This window comes from Mytilus edulis, chromosome 2 (assembly GCF_963676685.1).
Source record: "Mytilus edulis chromosome 2, xbMytEdul2.2, whole genome shotgun sequence".
Lineage (NCBI taxonomy): Eukaryota > Metazoa > Mollusca > Bivalvia > Mytilida > Mytilidae > Mytilus > Mytilus edulis.
The window spans coordinates 102,496,626-102,522,092 of NC_092345.1; the positions used below are offsets into that span (position 1 = coordinate 102,496,626).

A 25,467-nucleotide genomic window follows, 5' to 3' on the forward strand; every position below is an offset into this window, starting at 1 on the left:
TCAAAGGCATTCATAAGGTTTTGAATTCGCCAAAATATAAAACAGGCAAAATATTTCGTATACCTTGTTCAATGAAAATTGCGAAATTTTACACCCGCGAAAATAACCCGCTATACGGTAGTTGATGTGTTTTCGTCGGTTTTAGTTTGTAACCCAGATTTGATTTCTCTAAAATGATTCATGTCTTTTGAATACCGGTATTAATACTGTTGCATTTATTCATCATCTTTTAAAATTACGTGTTAGAATGCTTTTATTTGTCTATTAACCTGTACTGTATAGTCCCTTTATAGTTATATCTTTTTTGGCGTGGCTCGGTCCTTATACATCCCGCCACTGTGTTATTGTGCTATGGTTATTTTTTGTATGATTGTCTTTCTTCTTTGTTGATGTTCTTTTAATATATTTCATTTTCTTTTCTTTGTTGACATATTTGTTTGCTTTTGTTGTGATTAAGATTATAACTCAATGATGACTGCTGTACCCCTATTTTGGTGCTTTTACCTGTTATGTCTGTTTGTTATGTTTACACATTGTTGTTAAAATGATTGACTGAGAGAGATTTCGCTTGCTATTTTAACAGAATAAATGCACCGCTTTTAACATAGTAAGGAAATGCCCGTACCAAGTCAGGAATATGACAGAGATTTGATAACAGATTTTCCATTTTTCTTTGAGTTCGGTATTTTTGTTTGTTTTACCTTTAAGGTATTTAATTAAGATTTAAATATGTAAAACACATTTATGAAAAGTAATTTATGTATCTTTGGCTTCTTTTTGAGGGCTAATTTCGAAAATCAAGACAATTATGTTTCTTAAATTTTTCTGCACAAATATCTGTGGGCATTGCTAAAAACCGTGTCTGCCTGCACTACGCATGACATTGTAGCATGTATGTAGTTGTCGATAGAATATAGAGCAGCATAAAAGAAGGTTAAGCTCTTTGAGTTTGCTCTCATTAACTTCTAGCATTTCTCTCTGTTTTGATTGCTGTTGTTGGTTGTCTCTTTGACATATTACCTCATTTCCATTCTAAATTCTTATTTGAATTGTTATTGTTTTTGTTTATTGTCGATTTGTTTGTCCTTGGGTTTGTTTTTCTATAATTATTTTATTCTTTATAAAATACTACATGTGCTGTCATTTAATTGTCAAATGCTTTTTTGTTATACCGATATGTAGAACCATTTATTTAACCATGCCATGTTTTAATATGCACAGATATGTCTTTTCCATTCCAGGACTCTCACTTCCAGGGTTGCTGTTGTTTTCTTGTAGTTTTTTCTTTTCTCTTTCATAATATAATAGATTTCATTGTCTAAATCCTCATTTTAACCCTTAGATGTTTCTTTCTTGGAGTTCTTTCTCATTGGCGTGTAACACATATCTTTTTTTTGTACTAATTTGCATCTTACTGCAATTTACCTTTCTTTTTTTTCTGAAAATTCAACACAAACCAAGTATGGGTACCACTAATTTTCTTTTTGTTAACACGTTTATTTTGATAAGATAATCCAAGTAGGTTAGTAATATTTAGGCAGGTTTTGTTTCCTTTGTCAAAGTTTTGTTTTCCCTACACAATCTTTACAATGTTGATGTTTAACCATACATCTCACAGTTAATATATACATGTAAAATTAACTTTATAAACTGAATTGTGAATCTATATTCATCCATCTCTGTGACTGAAATTTGTATTAATTATGATACCAGCGTCTATATCCACCTCCACTTTTGAGATGTCCTATTACCGGATGTTACAATAATTAAACAGGTATATCTTAAGCCAATGGAAGTGGTGAATTTCGATCACATTCTTTCGATTCGAACAGTTTTCCTGGTTCCATAGGATCCAGTTCTGTGTTGGACTTCAAGTCTTTAAACATGTCTATGTAGCCATCGAAACCTCCAAGTTTGCCCTGTTTATCCTACAATATAAATATCAATTGTTCAATCAAAAACTGCACCTGGTTATCAATGGAAACTCAACAGAATAAGGATTCAAACTATCAGATATTGAACTTATACATTTTAATGTTTCTATAATTAAGAAAAAACATATACTATAAAACGTAAAAGTAATCTTTTCAATTAGCAAAAAATAGGAAATCAGGATTGAAGATAAAGGACTTTTACACCAACTTCTCTTTCCTTATACACTTTTTTATTTAGTTCTGACGGTCTGTGATGTCTACGTGACAGCTTATGTACAGTCGTTCGGAAAAAACTACAATTCCGAAAGCCATACATTGAAAATAACCAAACCCACAACTTATAATGTCTGTCATAATAACTATTCTGCCAACCAAACCGGCAATTTATAATCTCTGTCATAATAACCATTCTGATAGCCAAATTCATAAATTATAATGTCTGTCAAAGCAAAATTAATTATTACCGTGACCCCACCGAATGGTATCTTACTTTGGTCATGATACTAGTATCTATGATGAGTTTATTCCCATTATTGAAATTTTCTTTTTCATAAGCAACCTATCAGCGTGCCATACAAATGAGGTAATGTGAAGTGTTTGTGCGATATTCTGAAAACATTGTCTTCGTAACCATAACAATACACTTATCATAGTTATCAAAGGATTAAAATTTAGTACGCCAGACGCGCGTTTCGTCTACATAAGACTCATCAGTGACGCTCATATCAAAATATGTATAAAACCAATCAGGTACAAAGTTAAGAAGCATTGAGGATCCAAAATTCCAAAAAAGATGTGCCAAATACGGCTAAGGGGATCTATGCCTGGGATAAGAAAACTTAAAGTTTTGTAAACAGGAAATTTATAAAAATTACCACATTATTGATATTCATGTCAACACTTCTACTGGACTGGTATCATACTTACAATCCGGACAGCCAACTCTGAATGACCACCAACATATAATTTCTGATCAGCTACATCCATTTTGTCAATGGTTCCATCAAATGCAAACTTGTCGCCATTTATAATGATACCAGTTTGGTTCATCGTTATGGGGTTACTATCAGAGAATGCACCTGGCACTAGTCCTTCTTTGTTTCTAAAGAATTCAACCTGAAACATAAAAAAAAATAAATACTTGTTACAACATGTACAATGCCAACTTCGATAATTCTAAATGAAACTGCATGTACAGTATATAGTGAGGCTGATAACCAGAATTCAAATGGTAATTTAATACTCGTTATTGTTCAAATCGAAACCGAGACGGTCGTGTGTATGTCGTATCAGGAATAGATTATGTAAGTTGTATTTGGCAAAACTTTTAGGAATTTTGGTCCTCAGTGCTGTTCAACTTCGTATATTATTTGGCCTTTTTAACTTTTTTGGATTCGGGCGTCACTGATGAGTATTTTGTAGACGAAACGCGCGTCTGGTTTAAATACAAAATTTAATCCTGGTATCTATGATGAGTTTTACCATTATTGAAATATCCTTTTCATAAGCAACCTATCAGCGGGCCATGCAAATGTGATAAATGTGAAGTGTTTGTGCGATATTACAAAGCTTGTGTTTCCATTCTGTATTTTTGTTTGATAGCTGTTGACAAAGCGGCTTTACAACCAAATCTATTGTAAAATTGAAGTTATCTTTATAATGTTTACTGGACGACATGATGTTTTATTAAGTATGTGTCACATATGTCGAAGGATACGTTTCATTTATTACACTATATCAGCACTCCCCATCGTTTGTGTCTTGTTTTTTGGATATCAACTGTTCAAAAGGAACACGACACGCACCAGTGCAGAAAAAAAACTACAAGTACGAGGTTGTCTTTGATTTTGTGATGAGGTTGAAGTTCGTTTCGTTAAATCATTTGCTTAGATTTGTGGTCTATAATTGTTAGTGTCTTAGTTTTTCTTTTCAATAATTCTTTTTTTTATATCGCCTTCCTATCTTTTTTTTCAGAAACAAGAAGCCAGGTCATTTAATTTCACATTCAGATAGGCTTCTCCTGTCTCATCTTTAGACCTATACCTCGAATTTGACATGCCGACGGTCATCTATGTACCAGAATCTATGACAAATGAGACGATTTATATTTTGTACTTCAGTAGCAATATATCAACTTCACCTGCCTATGGGATATATATACATTTCCCAACCTAATTAGTATTCAAGAGCATGCAGCAACTATTTATACTTTGAATAACGTCACAAGTGTCTAGAAAGTTGATGAACCAGGGGTATGTCAAAGAACGTCTCACCCTTTTTCTTAAAAAGCTCATCGGTATCAACTTCAAACGTTATATAGTATTCTTTTATATATCCTTATATATATTACGTTTACCATTTAATCTACTTTAAATGGTAGCAATTTGACGTGGCTCTGTACTTATACATTGCGTTATTGTTCTATGGTAACTTTTGTAATCTTGTCTTTCATTTTTGCTAATATGTTTGGTCTATATGTCTTTTAGTGATTCTTTCTTACATATATATGTACGTTTGTTTTGTTCACACATTGTTGTCAATATAATGGAATTGTATGCGACTGTCATTCAAGTGAGAGGTTTAGCTAGCTATAAAACCAGGTTTAATCCACCATTTTCTACATCAGAAAATGCATGTACCAAGTCAGGAATATGACAGTTGTTATTAATTCGTTTGATGTGTTTTAGCTTTTGATTTTGCCATTTGATTAGTTACTTTCCTTTTTGAATTTTCGTTGGATTTTTTTTTTATCTTTAATTATTTAGAGTTTTCGTGATTTTTCGTTTAATATAGCAATCATTTATAACATACATAATGATGATAACAATAAATAAAAGAAAAGAGTTCCAATGTCCCCCGCGTTGCACATATTTTATATATCCAAGGTACGATAACAATAGCTTGTTCTTTCAAAAATGTTTATAATATCGAAGACGGAAATGAAGATTTCACAGCAAATGCAATGAATGCAATTACCGTTATAATTAATAGTTCAAAGGGTCATAACTCGTTTTAAAAAAAATATACCGCATTATAAACAAGAAATTCATGATAAAATTCTCTGTTTTTGTGATGGAGACTTGTTTGTAGATATTACTTTACTGAACATTCTTGCTGTAATGAACTTGGCCCAGTATTTTCAGAGGAAAAATATTTTTGAAAAAGATTACAAAATTCACGGAACAATGCGAAAAGGGTAATTACTCCTGAAGGGGTCAATTGACAATATTGATCAGGTGGACTCATTTGTAGATCTTACTTTGTTGGACAGTTTTGCTGTTTACAGTTTATCTCTATCTATTATGATATTCAAGATAATAACAAAAAACTGCAAAATTTCCTTAAATTACCAACCCAACAACTGAAAAAGTTCAGGGCTATGCATGTATTTACCGCCACGCAAAACAGGATTCAGTACGATGGGACAAGAACGATTAATTTCCAAAAAAGGCTGCGAAAACATTAATTTTGTAATTGGAGACACAGACACATCGTACTGGTCAACGAATTCGTAAATATGACAGTGAAACTTGAGTATTGTCGAATTTAGACGATTTCATCATAACCTGCTAGAAAAATATTTGAGCATTTTTGTACACTCTTGTTCTAACGGCTGCATAATTTGAACATTTGCACGCGAAATGTATTAATTATTATTATATTAGTTGTAATCCATACGACATATAGAAGAAGTTTTATTTATAATATATATTACGGTTGTCATATCGACTTTATCGGTCAGTGATTAAATTTGGATACACTTCATATCTGTTTGTTCAAGATATAAATCAGAAAGATTTTCAATGTATTTAGTTTGATATGAATAAATCATGTAAGCATTTATTTCTATGAAATATTTTGTTTTAATGGTTATGATGCTTTTTCTTGAATTGTGTGAAAGTTGGTAAAGCAGAATCTTACTGTGATCCATGTCCCGTTATTAACTTCTTTGTCAGTTTTGACATGAGCGCCTCTAGAAAATCCTCCACCATATATAGTTGGGTTGAATATAAAGTAATGTAGGATCCCTTCATATATGTACAACCCTTCATAATCTAAAGGTGCATCATCGTCTCGATACTCGCTTTCAGAGTAGTATAACAAGCTATTTGCTTTAGTTGTTTTGAAAGATAACTGAAAGTTAGAGCTGCAAACAGAAACAAATATAGTATTTATATCAAAGAGGTTTAATTGGACTTGTGTCTTTGTTAGAAAGGTTTTCTGTGTTTGCTAATTGAATTTTTGACGGTTGCTTAATGATTGAGGTTTACTCCATCTTTTTTTTATTTTTGGTATTCCTTAAGCATTTCCTGGGAGCTCCAAAACATTTATAGTGAAAACTGACAAACCGAAAACCTATCTAAACCAAACATGTTTTAAGCACCGTCATATCAAATTGTATATGTATTGGACCTGATAAAACCGAACATTGGCCAAAACTAAACGCACTATTAAGTCCCAGAGAGGTTTGGTTTAAACATTTTTCACTGTACCTTTGTTTTCTATTTCGTTTACTATTTGTATACTTTGACATTGTACAATAACATGTCGTCTTAATATACTATCTTTTTAATGCTGTATGTTGTTCCATAACTTCAACCCTGACCTCAGTGACTAGTTTTCAATTATGTTTTTGTCACTGAGGTCAGGGCTGGCCTAGTTATTCCCTACGCAGTAACCAGTATTCAGTCAGAAAACATTTCTTATTAGCAGGTTATATAAGACTTTGGGGCTCGCATGCATTCTACTTTTGGTTTTGGGTTTGCATCATATCAGTTGTGTATTTTTTGTACTGGTTTTATTGTTTGTTTTATGTCCGTCAGTAAAAGTAATATGCCTTATCGTCGCCGGGCTTCCAAAGTGTTGTAAATTACTATTAAAAAAAGAAATTCACAAACAGGCTTTGACAATTTGGTTGTAATGCATAATTCCAAAATGTTGAACTTAAACATTTTATACATGGCAGTGACATTAAAATTATGACATTTCTGGATTACCCAAAAACTTGATTTATTTTCACAGAAATGAAGAAATGTACAAGCATTTGATTCCAGATTCCCAAAGTCATTTGATTTTCATTTGAATTTTGTAACATGTAGTATTTCAAATGTTTTGATTGGTCTAACTGTATGTTATTTTGGAATATCAAAGATTTCATTCCGCCTAGACGATTTGTGTCAAAAAGTAGTTTTAGCCAAAAAGTCATATACAACATTTTGAAAGTGCAGCTACGATATTTTAATATTTTTCGTATTTTAAGAGTTTTGTTGAAACGGAAAAGCTTAGATATTTTTTGATATATTTTTTTTTAACTTTTGAAGACTCGGAAATGTTTAGATATTGAAACATTGTACACCTCTCTATTAGATATTGAAACATTGTACACCTCTCTATTAGATATTGAAACATTGTACACCTCTCTATTAGATATTGAAATATTGTACACCTCTCTTTAATTGTCAAACACTGTGTTTTGTCCTCTAGAATCCTTAACAGTGTTTTGCTGTTTCACTGACTGATACCCAACATTATCTCACATACAAATATGGTTCTATTACCTTTCAGTAAAATCGATGCCGGAACTTTCATAAGTCAGATACTGATTTTGAGACTCCTCTAGTTTGTAACATCTACAGTGTACTTTTACTACCAATAAACACTGAAAAGATATCATTATATATTATGTATCACGTGCTTACTCCTTCTAAACAAGTTAAATTAATATTTTAACTGCTATCTCCTTGATATGAATAAAAGAAAATTTAACGGAGCGTTAGTGCTAACGACAAGTTGAACAACTGGTCCCTGGGGTATAAGTAAACGAAACAGTCCACAGTCTTAATATCTATTTGATTGCTTCATGTATACAATCAGACCCTGATTCCGACAGAAACAACTAAATTTCAATAGTTGAAAAGACAAAACAGTAACACATGCTATATCTAGGTATAATTTTTTTTAAATTTCATTAAAGTGTTTCTTACTTTAGTTTCTATTCATATTTGAAACTAAAATTGACAAAATTTGTCGTGTACCTTTATGCCGATAAATCTCAAATTAGATATTTCACGTTAATGACATGTCAACAGAATCCAAATAATGCTGTGTCAAACGACATGCCAACAGAATCCAAATAATGCTGTACCAAATGACATGTCAACAGAATCCAAGTAATGTTATGCCAAAAGACATGTCAACAGAATTCATAATACTGTATCAAAAGCCATGACAACAGAATCCAAATAATGCTGTGTCAAAAACATGTCAACAGAATATAAATACTGATGTGTCAAAAGATATGTCAACAGAATCGAAACAATGCTGTGTCAAACGACATACCAACAGAATCCAAATAATGCTGTATCAAATGACATGTCAACAGAATCCAAATAATGTTACACTAAAAGACATGTCAACAGAATTCAAAATGCTGTATCAAATGACATGTCAACAGAATCCAAATAATGCTGTGTCTAAAGATGTGTCAAGACAATCTAAAATGCTGTATGAAAAGACATGTCAACAGAATCCAAATAATGCTGTGTCAAAAGACATGTCAACAGAATTCAAATAATACGAAAAAGGCTGTTCGTGTTGTGTCCAGTCCCATTATAATGAAGGTAATTTCAGGTTCGGTGATCAGCGAAATAAACGAAGAGATGTATACAGCGGAGCATGACTCCTAGTTCACTATTGATTTAACGTTTTGACAAGATCTTCTGTAAATGACGTATTTCAAAAGTAATGTATCGTGATTTCATGTACGATATCACTGGAATAATTGGAACTCAAATGTAATATTCCAATGTGTCAAAGTGACAACAACCCGACCATTGAGCCATTTGAATGTTATCACAACTTACTTTTCTCTGTCGATTGCACGGGAAAATCAACTTATTTGTGTGTTAATCTTCATATTCCGATGAAATATTTTTTCTGTTAGCCTCAGCTGTTAGCTCAATATTAAATACGAATTCTAGTACGTAAAAGCGTTAATAGCTGGTTGTAATTTGATGTGTTCTTAGGAAACATATTGTTACGTGTAGACGAGTATCATGCAATGATTATAACATATATAGTTTATGGAAAAGGGTCATATAAGGGAAAGATCTTCATTTGACAGAAAATTATAAACATACTTAACAATAATTACGTATTCAAATACCAATGTTCTACTAAAAATCTCTATTTAAAGAAATGCATTATTTGCAGCAGACTTTTAATAATTTTCAAATTATATAGGAAATAATTACGTAAAAAATAAAATGATAAAAAGATTTATTCAAACATGTAAAATGTGCTACAATAGTGTAAACTAACTTCTTAAACTTACCAGAATAGACACAAGAAATATGTAAGACTCCATTTTGACCATGAGGAGAGGTTGTTTACCTATGTATTTTTGAATCTGCGATACATCAGTCAGTGATGATAAAGTAATTGTTTCAGCTGTTAAATCTAAAGATAACTCGACTGTACACAAATTACGTAGTTCAGTGGCATATAACTGTATAAACTTTAACAAAGTATGTGTGGAAAGATTAGAGTTCAGTATTGTCAAAATTCATTCCTAAGGTCATCCCGAGTTCAACCCCAGTTTTGGATGAGATAGTTCTTTTTTACTATTGTTTTGGTTTCCTTGAAGTGTTCTGCGATTAAAGTTTAAATGTTCGTCTCAAATATGGACTTTTGTTCTTTTAAATCTGTTTGCTAAAATTGTTAATGTCTTGGTGTCAGGCTAGATCCGCTATATGGTATGCAATCTAGTCCTAATTTAATAGTTTGTTCTTATGTTGTCCTGTTATATCACTGTCGCTCTAAAAAAAATAATATATATATATAACCCCGCCGTACTCTGTACATGTATGTGCATATTTTTGTTGCTGTATATCATATTTATTTTTTATTTTGTGTTTTGTACATAAATCAGACCGTTAGTTATTAAAAGTGAATTATTCTATATTTGCCAAATATTGGCCTCTTATTGCTTAAAATGGAATTGCTCATTGTTGCAAAAATATTACACTATTTAGTCACTGTTGGAGATTTGTCTCATTGTCGACCATACCTCATCTTCTTAGTTTCATAGTTTCACCCAAAATGTTATTGGTAGTTTTCGTGTTACTTAATTGATTTGTATGGTGTTGTTAAAATTGATATTAGTAGTCTTCGTGTTACTCAATTTATTTGTATAGTGTTGTTAACATTTTTCTCAACTGCCATCTGTAATTATCTCATCATTCACGGTTTTTGTATATCGTTATATCTGTCTTTTTCAATACCCAAGAATGTTGTATATATGTCTTGTTCCTTCGTGTCAAACGAATTGACAGCGACTGTCTTGGTACCTGACTTGGTACAGGTATTTTCAAATGTCGAAAATGGTGGACTGAACCTGGTTTTATAGCGCTAAACCTCTCACTTGTACGACATTTGCGATTCCATTATATTTAGAATGATGCGGCAGCGTGAACAAAACAGACATAATAGGTAAAAAGTTTCAAAATATGGGTACAGTAGTGATCACTGTGTCGCTATCTCAAAACAAACAAATATTTAACAGAGAAGCACAAAAAGCATCAATCAAAAGTTTCTGTCTTTTGGTCATTTTTGTTCCATGGCATTTGTTGTCAGATTTTTTCCAAATTATGAGTTTCATTTACCTTTTTGTTTCTTTTCATTTCTCTTTTATGTAGAAGAATATTGTACTGGAACACGTTTCTGGAATTATCTTCATCAGGAAAATTCAAAGCCAATCATTTTAAAAGAGTAATTTTACGAGAGCTTTAGTACAATTTCTTAATTCGTATATTTTAATTTAAACCAGAAGCTATAATTAAATCATGACAATACGGAGCTTTTGGACACTGGACAGAATGAAAACTCAAGTCAGTTTTACCACATCGATGGACATTATTTTTACTTAATACAATTTCACTCAGTTATACTATAGAATCTGATAATAAAGATGCATTTATTCATAAGGTATGGCAGATATAACTTTATTTAAACTTAATAGCTGATATAGATACAAATACATTCAAAAAGCAGATGTGGTATGATTACCAACGATACAACTATGAGATCCAATAACGGATTATGCAACTATGCTTTCTTTGTAATGTATTATTCCAGGTTTGATGCTTTCCATATAATCTAATAATTATTTCTGTTGCACAAAGCACTGGTTTACTCTGACCCGAAACAAGCAGACATGTAAAAGTGAGCAGAATAACACCTCACATTAAAAAAAAAGTAAAATTGTCGAAGGTAATATGAAAGGTGTTGATAAAGTAAAAAATATTATTAGTTACATAGTGTGCTAGTGACCTAATACGGTATATATGGGGTCAGTAAATTCCATATGGGATGAGAGCGAATGGGGTCAGTAAATTCCATATGGGATGAGAGCGAAGCTCGAATCCCCATATGGAATTTACTGACCCCATATATACCGTATTACGTCACTAGCACACTATGTAACGAATTTATCTTACCGACTATCTTAACGTGTGACATTAAGACTAGTAATTCTCAAAACGAGCAAGTCTTCAATACTGTTAGCACTAAGAAAATACTCCCATTGATCCTACAAAAACAGATGCCAACAATAATGACTTGTAAGGTTTAAATGTGTTTTATGAATTTGTTTCAATCTTAATCATCAATTTCTTCGTCTGTTGGAACTTTTAAGATTTTTTCTCAGTATCGTTTGGTTTTTTTAAAGGGACATAACACCATTACTAACCGTGTATGAAATAAGCCCCGCCCCCTCTTACCTAATAAGGAATATAAAGGGACGTAACTCCACTACTAACCGTGTATGAGATAAGCCCCGCCTCCCTACTAACCTAATATCAAATATACACGGTTTGCACGCGGACGCTTTTAACCAATCATATTCCTGGAAATGTATAGGAGGTAAGATAAATAATCAAACGTTCATTGTTAGATGCTGCTACAATATAAATATGTACATATAGTGAAATGACCAAATTGCAAGATAACCTCTTGTACTAGTTTGCTTTTACAAATGTAAATTATTCAAAATTCCCCCTTTTTCAAAAATGATTTAAAAAAGTACATAATAAAACAAACATTATACATATATACAGGTAAGCTAGATACAATTTTACAATTATAATATTATAAATGTTTGGTTAAATTGATTTCATTCAGGAAAGAGGAAGATAATCTTCTGTATAATAATCTTTTCATTGTCAATTATATTCAAGTATTATAAAAAGAGAGTATATATCATTCTTAGGATGTCATGTAAATGTCATCTCCTTCTCCTTCGTGAAATAGAGGTCGCAGTTGTTCCTTGATTCTTGAGAAGCCAGACCTTTGGTTTGGATCATACTTCCAACATTTCTTCATTATGTTGTGAAATCTAGAAACAAATCAATACATACATAATTAACGAGACAAAGAATTAAAAAAAAATATAAGTGAAGATATACTATGATATCATCAAACGATTTGCATTGCGAATTGATGCTTCAATTTCTAAGCTGAGTAATACATGTTTTTGATTGTTCGTCTTTCAAGTTATACTCTTTCTAAATGCGTTATCTCGAGTATTTGAATAAGTATGAAGATAATTATACGGCAAGCGATAACATTAAGTCGACGAAACCAGAATCTCAGAAATCCAAAGATGAGTAAAAGAACTAAACTCAAAACAAGCTTAGATGGAAGAGTCAAAGTTTTATGGCACATTTTTACAATCATTTAAAATATTAGCTAAAATAAGTTCTATTTTAAAAACATATTAAAGCAGCTATGCTTCGTAAACATGATACTTTTACTTAAACATGAATTAGAAAATATTTGTCTGAAACCAAATGTATATTTCTTTAATAAGATATGTCACTTACACAACTTCACAATACTCTGGTCGGTTCATTCTGTTTCCTGCTTTTAGGTACTGGAATACTTCACTACTCATCATTGACGGGTAAGGAGTTTCACCTAGTCAAAAAGTGAGAGATGGTTATTTGTTGTATTATAACATACATTCATTGTAGAACATAACAGCTTTCAAAATATGAAACCAATATTGTAAGGGGGTTATTACTAATAAGCGTTAGGCCGCGAAAGATTGACCTCCTTTTCCGCTGTTTTCTTTTCCTCTTAATTTGAAATGATTATATTTCTGATTTTGTCATTGATCTTAATTTGAGATAGCAAACTAAACCAAAACTAGGAGTTCCGCAAATAAATAATGTACACTTTCAACCCTCTTTCTATTTTAACGACAACACTTATCATTAGGATAATAGATTCGTGTTCAATGTCAATTTTGTACTTGGTATTAATAAACAATGAAGCTTGCATTTTGTTCAGATAAAACATTAATTTAGAGCTAATTATTTCCATAGTGTCCTACTTCCGTTTTTTTTTATTGCATTACACGCATACATGTCTCGTTTTAGTTGAATTATAACATACCTAACGAGAAAATCTCCCATAATACAACCCCATACGACCAGGCATCACTCAATTCCGTGGCTTTGTCACTGGATGTGACACATTCAGGTGCAACCCATTTTACTGGTATATTTTCCTGTCATTAAAAAATGGGTTGATAATCTTTAACAGCTATATATTATGTATGTTGACGTACAGATTGGTGTTATTAGTAATTCAACAAATATATATAGGTAATAGTCTCCTCATGGCTAAACAAAATGAGATGACTGTATGTAATTTTACACATAAGTAATTGACAATCATCTTAAATTTTGTCTTATTTTGAAAAAAAAGTATGACATCTTGATTGGTTCTATTTTTCTGCAATCAAATTGTCAAAACATTTTTGCTTTTATGTGGCAATATAAATCAATCTACAGCAGTTAAACGAACATGCAATCTCATTAGGTAACTTACGTGTATGTTATTTACATTTTGTCCTATTTCTTCATGACTTGGACCAAATCCAGCAATTTTAGGTTCAAACAGTTTATTCAGTAAAATATTTCTTGCTGCAAGTTTTCGATGAACAATCTAAATAAGTATCAAAAACACCAGGCTTTATATATCATGAAAAAACTCACCAAAGACAAAAATTATGGAAGAACTATAAACCATTGGCAAAGAAGTGGGAGGGTTAGATAGATATAAAATCAGGAATAACCAACCATTTTTTCCCCCAGAAAATGCCTGTACCTGTAAAACAGCAATTATCTGTAAGTCAGCAATATGCCAGTTGTTTTGTACTCAACCTGGTGGTTAATAACGTTTGGTTTTGTCAGTTATCATGGACTAACTCTTTTTAAATTTACCTTCGAGTGCGGTATTTTGTGTAATACTTTTTTACACCAATTATGGCATGGAATATATGTTTCGCAAACAGCTTAAACAAAATAACAAAAATACCTCAATTCAAAACAGAAAGACCATAATCAAATGCAAAATCAAAAGCTAAAATTTCATTAAACAAATGGATGTATAAAATGGTGGATTAAACCTGGGTGTCTAGCTAGATACACCTCTCACTTGTCCGACAATTACGTAATAATACTATATATCCATTATACCGACAACAACATGTGACCAAAACAAACAGAACTAATAGTTAAAATGTCAAAATTTCGGGAACAGCAGTCAATATTGTAATAATCTTAATCATAATAAATAATATATAGAACACACTGATGACAACGCTTACAAGTCCGTGACTGAAATAAGTACAAAATTTTTGAAATTATTATTTTCCTATTGTGTTTGATTTGGGTTTCATTAACCATATTTGATTTTGCATTTTTACCACACAACGGTGCTTTGTGCTAGCGAAAACTGATGGTCTAAATATTTCACTTGAAATCAGCTGTAGCTTGTCTTTGTGTGAACTCGACAAAGTCACACATCAGGTACGCACTATCAAAGTGATATCATATTATGTTTTATAAGTGGATGGCTTTTTAAGGTGGGTGTTAACATATTAGCTGAGTCGTTTCAGTTACTGAAGAGATCATAAGATCATCCCATAGCCTGTTTAATTTAAAGTATTTCAGAGCTCACTGTATATTGCATTAAGATATTAGCCTGTCACAAATTGAGTCAATCGGACGTTTCTCTGCTGAACAAGTACCATTACTGAGAGAGAACAGCAATGCCCGTCCGTTAGGTGAAAGACTGAATATATAAAAATATAAATATATAAATATAAAGATACCTCTTTAGAAGCCAAGTAATCCATTCCTAAGCATATACCATATGCTAATCTTGCTAATTTATCTGAAATCTCCGCTGTAAAACACTCTCGCACAGAATCCAGGTATTGTTTTAATGTCCCATTGTCACAATACTCCAAAACCATAATATCACCTCCTAGAATCAAATTTGATGTCAATTATAATAAATGAAGAAAGGAAAATGACAAAGAAAAGGCGACAAACAAATAATAAGAACGTAAATCCAATATTAATGGATTACTTAGGAAATGGAAATACAGCTATATGTGAATCCACGCATGCTATTGCATTTTCTATATTACTGCAGCAATTAACAGTTAGAAATGTGACCTACCGAATTAGACTTATCACATGACTTGTACTTGCAACACGATGATAGCAATATGTGGAGCAGGACCTGCCGGATCACCTGGTATTACCTCCAGTTTCTGGTGGGATTCGTGTTGCTCAGACTTAATCTTTCTCTGCTGCGTTTTTAAGTTAAATTTTTATGTTCATGACTTCATATTTTGAAAATATTTGACAGACATTATATCTGGATCAGCAATGTGAAATCAAATCAACGTTTTATGTCATTATAATGAGCAATTTTATTTTTGATCGTGCTAATATGTTTTTTCAAATTAAAACAAAATGCGTTTTGAATATAAACTACAGAGCATAAAAAGTTCTTACGTGCGTCATCCTCACAAGATCCCTTAAACTCCAACACATTTACATGATGTCCAACCTTGGTTGCATAGAAATTGATTTTAGCTTTCATCTCTGTTCTTTGTATATCAGTGCAATCCTCTGAAAATAAGAGAAATAAATGTTCACCGGTTATACTGTATAGAACAGCTTACACAGAAATGAAAACTTTTAATAATAAAAAGTATTCTCACATAGAAATAACAGTCAACTATTTTCCCATATAGATGAGAAGTATTTTGAATACTTTGTGAATTTTGATATTTTAATTTTGACAGGCAGCACAAAAATATATAAAGTACAACAGGTTTGAAAATCGTTTATATAAATTCTGTGATAGATAAACTCATCATAGATACCAGAAGCTTCAAATGTTTCACTATTTCTTTCAAATGTGACACAATATTTTATCGTATATTTTGTCGGCTATTTTATTTTTACCATGAACAGTTTTAGCCACAACAGATTCCTCCAAGTTTTTATTGGTATATAGTTTAGCTCTGAATATGATTGCAAATTTCCCTCGTGCAATTTCTTCCTCTAAAGACAACTTGTTACGTCTGATGTACCAATGTTGTTCCCCTTCAAACTGTACATCACCATGGAAACGAACATCTCTATCAAAGACAGTGGAGATGGCACGATTCTACAAATAAACGAATGTCGTAGTAATCAAACGATGAAAACCATAACAAAATAAAAGATATAAAAAAGAAGATGTGGTATGATTGCCAATGAGACAACTCTTCACAATATATTCTCTTTAAAACATATTATAGTACATGAATAACAAACATCTAATGCGGTTTGCCATATCTTTGTTTTTGTCGATAATAAAACTCGATATCGGTGTAACAAATGACGATGGCTATGTACCACTTGTAATCAATCTCTTCATGTTGCAAGTTCGTTTGTTCAATAAATAATCAACTGTTGATTGCCTTTTCCTCCTTTTCTGTTGATCATTATGTTGTATGTTTTTCACAGACTTGTGGCTTTGATGGCATATTAGTTTCTCTTCTGGTTTTTTTTACAAAATCACAAAATCGATAGATATTATTGTTAATAAGTGTATGTCATGTTGCTAGCATAAGTATAAAACAATCTTAAAAGAGGAGCGAAAGATACCAGAGGGACATTCAAAATCAAAAATGACCTACATTTCTGCTTTTTGGTGGTGTGTGATCCATACGCCGGAGATCATACCACGTATTCCTAAGTTGACTCATTCGTTTGGTCATTCGTCTTTTAACTTTATTCAATTTTCCCATTCTGCCTAAAGCCACCAACACCAAGACAACAACAACCAAAATAAAAACAAATCCTGAAATAAAAAGACGAATCAATGTTAAGTTCTTAAAGCTTAATCGTTTAAAGAAAAGATGAAGAAAACGAATGCATTATACAGTAATTTAGTAACATTCTTCGCATATTTCTTTTAATGAACAAATATATTGAATGTATTTACTTCATTTTTATCTCTTGAACTAAAAGATATTTTATAAAAAGAATACAAAAGTAAGTTTTATCTTATAATAAGTAAAACTTTTTAAACAACGGAAAAGTATCAAAACGTATACCAATAAAATAAACTCACCCCCTCCAATAGCATAGAAACCGTACTGAGGGAATTCAAAGGCTGAAAAATATCCCCACCATGTAAGTAAAATAAATCAGCAACATAAACAATGACTTAATGTCAGGACTATTTTAAAACAGTTTACTTGTTAAACAATAGCAAAAGATTTGATTATTTTTTTAGCATCACGTTTTTTGTGTTGTTATCTACAAAGACATGTAGCATGTTTGGCTGGTGATACTGAAATTTCAAGCATTGTTTGTAAAACCGACAGGTATGTACGACTATGAAAGTAACGACCAATATAGGCAAGACCGACAACATAAACTAATGAAGGTATGCCTGATGGTCGTGCTTGAATATGAAAACGACAGCCATGGTAGATATGCCATAAACCTCAACAGAAAAGTGGAGCGAACAAAAATATAATTTTAATAATTTACTTATTCATCGCAGTAGCGTACCATATTTAAAACAGCAATGAGATTTTTAATTGTGTTTATGATGAGCAGCTTTTTTGTATCGGTTCTTAATGATATTAACATCTATCTTCTTTATTTTGAAGTAAAGTATCTCAGAGGATAAACCATCCTGAAATTGTTTTTGCCTTTACTTCTCTACTAGTACGTATTAGAAATAAAATATAATGATAGAAATAAACAGAGTAAAGATAATAAAACATAGTTAAGACAGTAAAACATAGTAATGATAATTAAACACCGTAATTATAATAAAAAATAGTAATTATACAATACGTTTATCAGCTGTAAAGGCGGCAGATGCTAGTGGTGTTGCTAAGCTTTGTATATAGGAAGACACGTTCCCATAGTCTGAGTACATTTTTATTTCATGACTAGATGATGCTTGAAGATCAGGTATAGTAAACTCTGTGGCATCCTTGTCAACTTTGAACTCCTTGGTTGTATTATCTGATTTGACCACAACAACATTTCGAACTCTATCGTAGCAGGTGGGTAATAGCTTCCATTGAATTGTTATAGTCCTATCAGAAGTTTTTACAATGGAAATATTAAATGGACTCGAATCTAAATCAAAGAAATAAGTTGACTATTAGGGCATACAACAAATACAAGATGCGTTAAGATATCTATTATTTCAAATATTTTTTACACAAATCTCGGTATCATTCAAGCCGTGCCTCAAAGAATGTCAGCAGGGATTGGAACATATTTGTCCATGTTTGTCATGAAGGTAAATATGACTTAACTGATTAATAAACCATTGAGGTAATGTGACTCATTCAAAACAACTCTCTTTTTCATTGCACTAAAACACTTGGTCATTTAATTGTTTCAAGTCAGAATTCTTGAGAGTTGTTAAGTTTTTCTTATTCATTACCATATTTTTAGTTTTTTTTTTATTTAGTGTGGATTTACATAAGGGTTTTGCTGTTCTGTATTTTTGTAAACAAACGCTATGATGATGTCGTTTGATTATTTAGTACATAAAAGTTGTTTCAAATAAAACATGCCATCAAAAGTTAAAATCGTCAAATGGAATGTTATTTGTTTTTTCGCTTTTATTGATGACATGGCGTTGCCTGGTCTACTGATACATTTTCTGATTACTCCATCGCAACGTTCTCTCTATTTCTTGCAATTCTAAAGATTAATAAACAATGCAAGTTGTGTTACATCTAAATGAATTCATTATCAGATTCACACACATGCCCAAATAAGAAAGAGAGAGAGAGAGAGAAATGGTTGTGTTGAATCATTAGTTTAAAAACTTTTAATAATTCCATGCGACTGTCGTACAAGTGAGAGGTTTAGCTAGCTACCATAGAGTACCTTAACCGTATTTGGCACACATTTTTGGAATTTTGGGTTCCCAAAGCTCTTCAATTTGTTTGGCTTTATACAATTTTGATCTGAGCGTCACTGATGAGTCTTATGGAAAACAAAACACGCGTCTGGTGTGTAAATTATAAGCCTGGTACATTTGATAACTATTGATACTTACATTGTTGTATCCCAGTAAACTGAGTCACACTTCCTATCTGAAATTAAAGTGTTATACAAATTGAGCGAAAAGGTTTCCAATAAATGCACTCTACTAGAGTTTACGATTTGAATTAACAAGAGGACTACAATGGTCTAGAGCGCTGGACAGAGTACAGGCGGTGATATCCCAATAGCATGGGTCTTAATCCCGGCGAGAGAAGAATAAAACTTTGCATCTGCAAATGTTCAGATTTAGCATTGTTGTGCTAATATTAAGAGTAATTCACTTGTGATGGATCTGGTGTAGATTTGTACTTTATTCGAACGTATGTTTTCCTGTATCAAATCTTAAAACTATTATTAAGTATTATTCGTTTTTTTCATTATTTATTAAGGTGATGCTAATATAACTTTGTCGTATCGTGATTCATTTCTTTGCCATTAGATGTTTTTCTTTTTTTTAATTATATATTATTGCTAAAAAAAATACCTTCCTGGTTAGTAGTTAGTCGTTATTAGAATCAAACAGAGACATTTAAACTAAAACAATAATAAATCAAAGAAACACGGATATTATCATGACAAAAACGATTAATTTATAAGTCAAAAACAATAAGTAAAAACACTTAACACAAAAGATTCTCAGTTAAATTAACGTTGCAAAAAACCTTTATATCAGCATATTTTTATCTTTTATTATTACAGCTTTAATGTTTTAACTTCAATGTACCTTTTGTATCTTTTTATCTATCTTTGCCCTAATTTTTGAAGAATCTATGTTTATTTGTCTAAGAAAACTTACGTAGTTGAGTTATATTTGATTGACATTCATTTAAAAGATACAACATACTTGATGATTGTTTAAGATTTTCTTTTTCGACTTACCTCTTTAACAATATAAGTAGTTAACATGGCACGGTTAACAGTGGTAATATGTAGAGAGTATGTTTCATATTCAATGGTGTCTACAGGAACAGTCAATTTACAGTTGTCAAAATCTATTTCAAACTTCTGGTTAAAACAGTCATTTTGTATACAGTAACAATCAGGATCGACATTCACCAGACATTCACTCTGTGTCTGCGGTAATAAATACATACAGCAAATGTATTACAAAGTAGTTGGAACACATTTGTTATTTAATAAGTTCATACCCTAAAAAACTGAGGAGCCTCAATATTATTATGAATATTTAGCAAAGTTAAAATCTAGGTGACGTATGTATGTAAATTGTGTGATTATGTAGGAGCAAAACGCTTTAACTCAATATGTTCACGCCACACTATGGAGCAGAAGGTATGCTACTGTTGAGAAATTGGAAGTTGACAATTGGAAAATTGAAACCTTCCATTGTGTTTTATTTTAAGAAGTCGTCGTTCTGTGTCAATATTGAGAAAAAAAGTTCAAAATATAAAGCAGACATTTTGTTTTCAGTAGTATTCTTAATTTCAAGATCACTGAGCTATATAAGATGACAGCACTCATGTTGTTTTTTGGGTGACAGAACATCATCAGTATATCTGAAAGAAGAACTTTGAATGATGCGTTTTATTTTTGTCTTTGAGGACGTTCTGTATGAATTCTGCTGAGTACAAAATAAAGTCGGGTAGAAGTGATGCCTGTACCAAGAAAGGAATATAGTACTAGTTTTTCACTTGATCAAATAATTGAGAGCGTTTAATTTATTCAGTTTTTATGGAATTCCCTTTTTTGAAATTTCCTTGGAGTTCGTTATTTTTGTTATACTTTTTGACAATTAGTTACCAATTTAATACCAACAGTCTGCTAAAATATCAATCCAATACACTCAAAATTAAGCAAATGAGAAGTCGGACAAGCAATAAACTGACACCCTCAAACGAGGGACGAAAGATACCAGAGGGAGAGTCAAACTCATGGATAGAAAATAAACTGACAACGCCATGGCTAAAAATGAAAAGACAAACAGACAAACAAAACAGAAGACACAACATAGGAAACTAAAGACTAAGCAACACAAATCTCACAATAAACTGCGGTGATCTCAGGTGCTCTGGAAGGGTAAGCAGAAACTGCCCCACATGTGGCACCCGTCGTGTTGCCTATGTTATTACAAATCCGGTAAATAATCTAAATAGTCAAATAGGTCACATTTGTGAAAACGGAAGGGTATTGTAGTTACGATACAAGGAACATATCCGCTATCATCTGTGAAACGGTTATTCCATAACGGTCAACCAACTCGTGATGGCGTCCGTAAAATTTACGAACGGATGATTTCAACTTCACAATTTGAACCTCTTGGTTGAATAGCTTCCTTGTAAGTAGCAATCATCTATCAAGGAAATCATGATAAGCAATACAAGCCCGGGAATATCGTATCAATTGGGAGAAATATACTCCGTATGCAGGCGCTGCTGGAATGTTGCTACATAGAAATGGAAAGTTCAAAATTGGAAAGCGGAAATCATCTCTTTTGTCGTAAAGTTTTGTTTTCAACCGACCCTCATTGTCAATTTCTAGAAGAAAAATGGATTTGTGTGTGGGGTTTTTTGTTGAGTGATATTGTACAAGATGTTATTTTTAAGAGTAGCAAAAATTCAAATATGAGGCAGACATAACTGTATCTGTAGAATGCTTTATCTCTAGTTCGATGGGATAGATTCGTTCAACACAGACACCAAATTTTGTATTATTTAGTGAGAGAACAGCACATATATAGCGGAACGTAAAGTTATAGGATATTGCTAACTTCTTATCTTTATTTCTAAGAAGTTCCTGTAGAAAGTCAGCCTCATAATGATAAAGAAACAAGTCGGTAAGAAGAGGGGCACAATTGGTTCACATTGGAATTCCGACAGTCTTTTGAAAAGCACGTCCTCCAAACGTAACAAATATGTTGTCAATCAAGAAATCAAACATCTTAAAAATGTCAGTTTCAGAGAATTTTAAGTTTGAATCAGAGTGATTCCTATCAAATTAAGATTTATCAATCTTCTTTCAGACTGTCTTGACGATAACCTTTCATTTGGATTTGAACAATGAATGAAAACTAGTCAAATATTTTGTATGATATCTATGGCTTTTCGTCATCATTTTTTCTTAACTTCTTGTCTTGCCTTTTAATAAATATATAATTATAGATTATCGTTGATCATCTCAACGAGATTGATTTTCTTGCTTGATCCGGTACGGCGAAAGTGAGAAAAGCAAACGAGTTGAGATGACTAAAGATAATCTGTTTATTTACCTATGAAGACGTTGTAAATTTCATGTTAATTTCATTAGCAACGCAACGTGCTCCCTTAGTTTCTAGTGATCATTTTCATACAATTCGACTCCGCTGAGAAAGGAAATTATCAGCCAGCAAGATCAAAAGAAAATTTCGTAAAATAGCGACAATGCTTAATATTTAAAAAATGCTTGATTGTTTTACGTCCTTACTTCTCATTTACATTGATAAAGAGTGATTTTCATCTACACGCTGGTCTAAAAGCGTGTAATTTTTACTTAAAGCATTAAGATCATTACCTGTAATGGGACAAGTATATCTTGTATTGGTGTCTTAACTTCGCCAGTACTGTTTAGAACGAACTTCATTGACAATGATTTAAGTCCACTATGGGCATCCTTTGATGTGATGGTTAATCTTAAAAGAAAATAATATTACTATCCAATATGTGCTATCATTATAAACAAAAAGACGAACACGTTGTTTTATTTTTTTTTCATAAATAGAAATACAGGGACACAGAACTATACAAACTCGTAGATTTTACAAAAGTCTCCGTTAATTGCCAAAATCAGGAAATATGTGATTTTAGAAAACTCCTTAACCAAATAACAGATTTTATATATTCACTATAGCAGATATACGCATTACATCGAAAATATACCAACAAATTACAATCTGGTGACCTAATTTTCTGTTAGATGACAAAGAGGACTGTGCTAAATGTAAGGTTGACGTATATGATTTGTCAATACAACCCATAACGCTTTTGACTTTTTAAAGAGTGACTTGTATTGCCAAGTACAAGAAGTGATTATCAAAATTCTGGAAACTTGTAAAAAGATCTGTACAAAACTACAACTTATCTAATCAATAAAAATCAACTAATCAGAATCATTGCCCTGAAATAATCGTTTTTATGTGAAAATTGATATCAGTAACTACTTATAATAGGGTAATATACCTTGAGGTTAATATTTCGACATTGAAATTGATATCAGGCTGATAGAGATCTGGTGGTGATTGATCAAAGCGAACAACAGTAGTGTCTACCTTTGTATGGTTCATGATGTCAAAGGCTTTCACCCAGACCTGTACTGCGTATCCATCGTCTATTGTATGAGGTGATATGTCAATCGTATCATGTTCTTGCAGAGGACTAACAATTCTCCAGTTTGATTCCGAGGGTTTGGATTTTTGTCTTGTAATTTTTTCATGTATTATTTCAAATTTGACAATAGCATGGACGTTCGGTATTGCAGACTTTGTTCTAGCACCCTCATTGTCATCAAATTCAGCGAGGATTCTTTTGTATTCGTGCCGATGTGGGTTTTCTGGATCGCTTAGTCTAGCTTCATATTTAAGAACTTTATCTAGAAAATGTCCCTTCTCGTGTATTTCATTGAAAAAATGGCCTGTCCAGTTAACCTTTATCTGCGTAATATTATCTTTGGCATATAGTATCTGCCATATGTAATCGGTAGCACTTAGAGCTGATGATACAAGCAACTGGTCTGTTGAACTTGTATTTATTTGCGAAGTTTTGTCATATATGGCTATACGTCTCACGTATTCAGAGTTGTTAGCCCTATCGTTGATTTCGAGAATGACTGAATATACACCGGGACCATTAGGCTCGTACATTGGAACTGATATGTTATCGGCCATTATTTCAGTTATATACAATGGCTTTGGATTATATTCAGATTTTATTTTCGGTTCTAAAAGTCCATTTTCGTCAATACTAAATTCCAGTTTCCACACTTCAAAAACATATCTTAGAACACCAGATAGGGTATCTATCCATCCACTCCAAGTTCCTGTTATTATATCCTAAAACAGTAGTACAAGACATTACTTATTTCAATATTCACAATAAAAAAGATATAGAGAATCTGGCAGTAGCCAATGTTTCGGTATAAACAAGACCTGTAATATATTTTCAAAAATTTTGTTTTGGTAATTAAGAAATTCTAAAGAATCTAAATGTCAAACTTCCTCAGCCAATCTTTACCTCAAATGAATTCGGCTATTCTTTCTTGGGACCCGTTTGTTCTTATAACTCCTCATTTTGCTATGTTTAAGCATTTCTGATGAAGACAAATCCAGAAAAAATGCTCTTCAAGCACGAAATGTAAAAAGTGTTATTCTAAACATTGCATTTAGTTAAAAATATGAAGATGTATATACTAAATAAGTATAAGTTCTTTTTTTAAAAAGGGGACATTACGGTCTAGATTATGTCTTTTACGATCAACATAGTTGAAATGTGTTAAATTCTCATCTGGAAACTGTCCACGGTGGCAAACATATTCAAATTCAGCTTTAAATTCTAAAAAGGCAATCAGAAACTATAAATAAAAACTTGAAGACAAATAACAACAAATGTCAACCAGAAATTCTCTATCGATGAACTACGTATTATACCAGAAAAGCCAGGACTTACTACATATCCCCAAATAAAGACAATTAACGTAATTGGGCAAAACGAAACTCAAAATCAAAACACTGAAACCAGATTTAAAAAAAATCACAAATCAAATCAGACAAATAAAACTAGGATTCTTAAGGATGTTCGCTGCTCAGTTTCAAAATAAATAACTTTTCATAAAACTAGTTTGTATTGATAGGGAATAAATTGAGGAATCAAAAAAGCAAAAAAAATATAGGGGTCAATGTTTTTGTTTTCGAGATATTAGCCATTGGAATTTTGGCGGGAAAATATTCTCTCTTGATTTTTCCTAGCTTTATCATTGACCAGTTAAAGTTCTCAGATACTATCAAAAAATAAATAAAATTTTATAATAGATATAGGAAGATGTGGTGTGAGTGCCAATGAGACAACTCTCCATACAAATAACAATTTAAAAAGTAAACCATTATAGGTTAA

The 25,467-nt window shown here is 32.0% G+C and overlaps 2 protein-coding genes across 2 annotated transcripts in view; both read right to left on the bottom strand.

The window, feature by feature from the left end:
* Positions 1–1,476: 1,476 nt before the first annotated feature.
* Positions 1,477–9,449, bottom strand: LOC139513706 (laminin subunit alpha-like). The gene is made up of 5 exons (XM_071302453.1): positions 9,268–9,449; positions 7,493–7,593; positions 5,856–6,081; positions 2,862–3,050; positions 1,477–1,928 (listed from the first exon to the last, which is right to left on the bottom strand). The coding sequence occupies exons 1-5, from the start codon at positions 9,307–9,309 to the stop codon at positions 1,782–1,784; spliced, it is 705 nt and encodes a 234-aa protein (XP_071158554.1). The 5' UTR covers positions 9,310–9,449; the 3' UTR covers positions 1,477–1,781.
* Positions 9,450–11,373: 1,924 nt separating this feature from the next.
* Positions 11,374–25,467, bottom strand: part of LOC139513707 (uncharacterized) — a 32,300-nt gene continuing 18,206 nt past the window's right edge. Inside the window, exons 9-22 of the mRNA XM_071302455.1 lie at positions 23,542–24,410; positions 22,877–22,994; positions 20,252–20,446; positions 19,386–19,422; positions 18,158–18,448; positions 17,421–17,462; positions 16,984–17,147; positions 16,265–16,469; positions 15,809–15,925; positions 15,115–15,269; positions 13,827–13,943; positions 13,389–13,503; positions 12,815–12,908; positions 11,374–12,327 (exon numbers count right to left, since the gene is read on the bottom strand). Of these exons, the coding sequence (XP_071158556.1) occupies positions 12,198–12,327; positions 12,815–12,908; positions 13,389–13,503; positions 13,827–13,943; positions 15,115–15,269; positions 15,809–15,925; positions 16,265–16,469; positions 16,984–17,147; positions 17,421–17,462; positions 18,158–18,448; positions 19,386–19,422; positions 20,252–20,446; positions 22,877–22,994; positions 23,542–24,410 (2,649 nt within the window). The 3' untranslated portion in view covers positions 11,374–12,197. The remainder of the gene's footprint in view (positions 12,328–12,814; positions 12,909–13,388; positions 13,504–13,826; positions 13,944–15,114; positions 15,270–15,808; positions 15,926–16,264; positions 16,470–16,983; positions 17,148–17,420; positions 17,463–18,157; positions 18,449–19,385; positions 19,423–20,251; positions 20,447–22,876; positions 22,995–23,541; positions 24,411–25,467) is intronic.

Coding starts and splice junctions, on each gene's coding strand:
- LOC139513706 (XM_071302453.1), bottom strand. CDS start 9,309: ATGGTCAAAATGGAGTCTTACATATTTCTTGTGTCTATTCTG. Junction 7,594..9,267: donor TATTTCTTGTGTCTATTCTG/GTAAGTTTAAGA, acceptor ATATCTTTTCAG/TGTTTATTGGTAGTAAAAGT. Junction 1,929..2,861: donor CAGAGTTGGCTGTCCGGATT/GTAAGTATGATA, acceptor TTTATATTGTAG/GATAAACAGGGCAAACTTGG.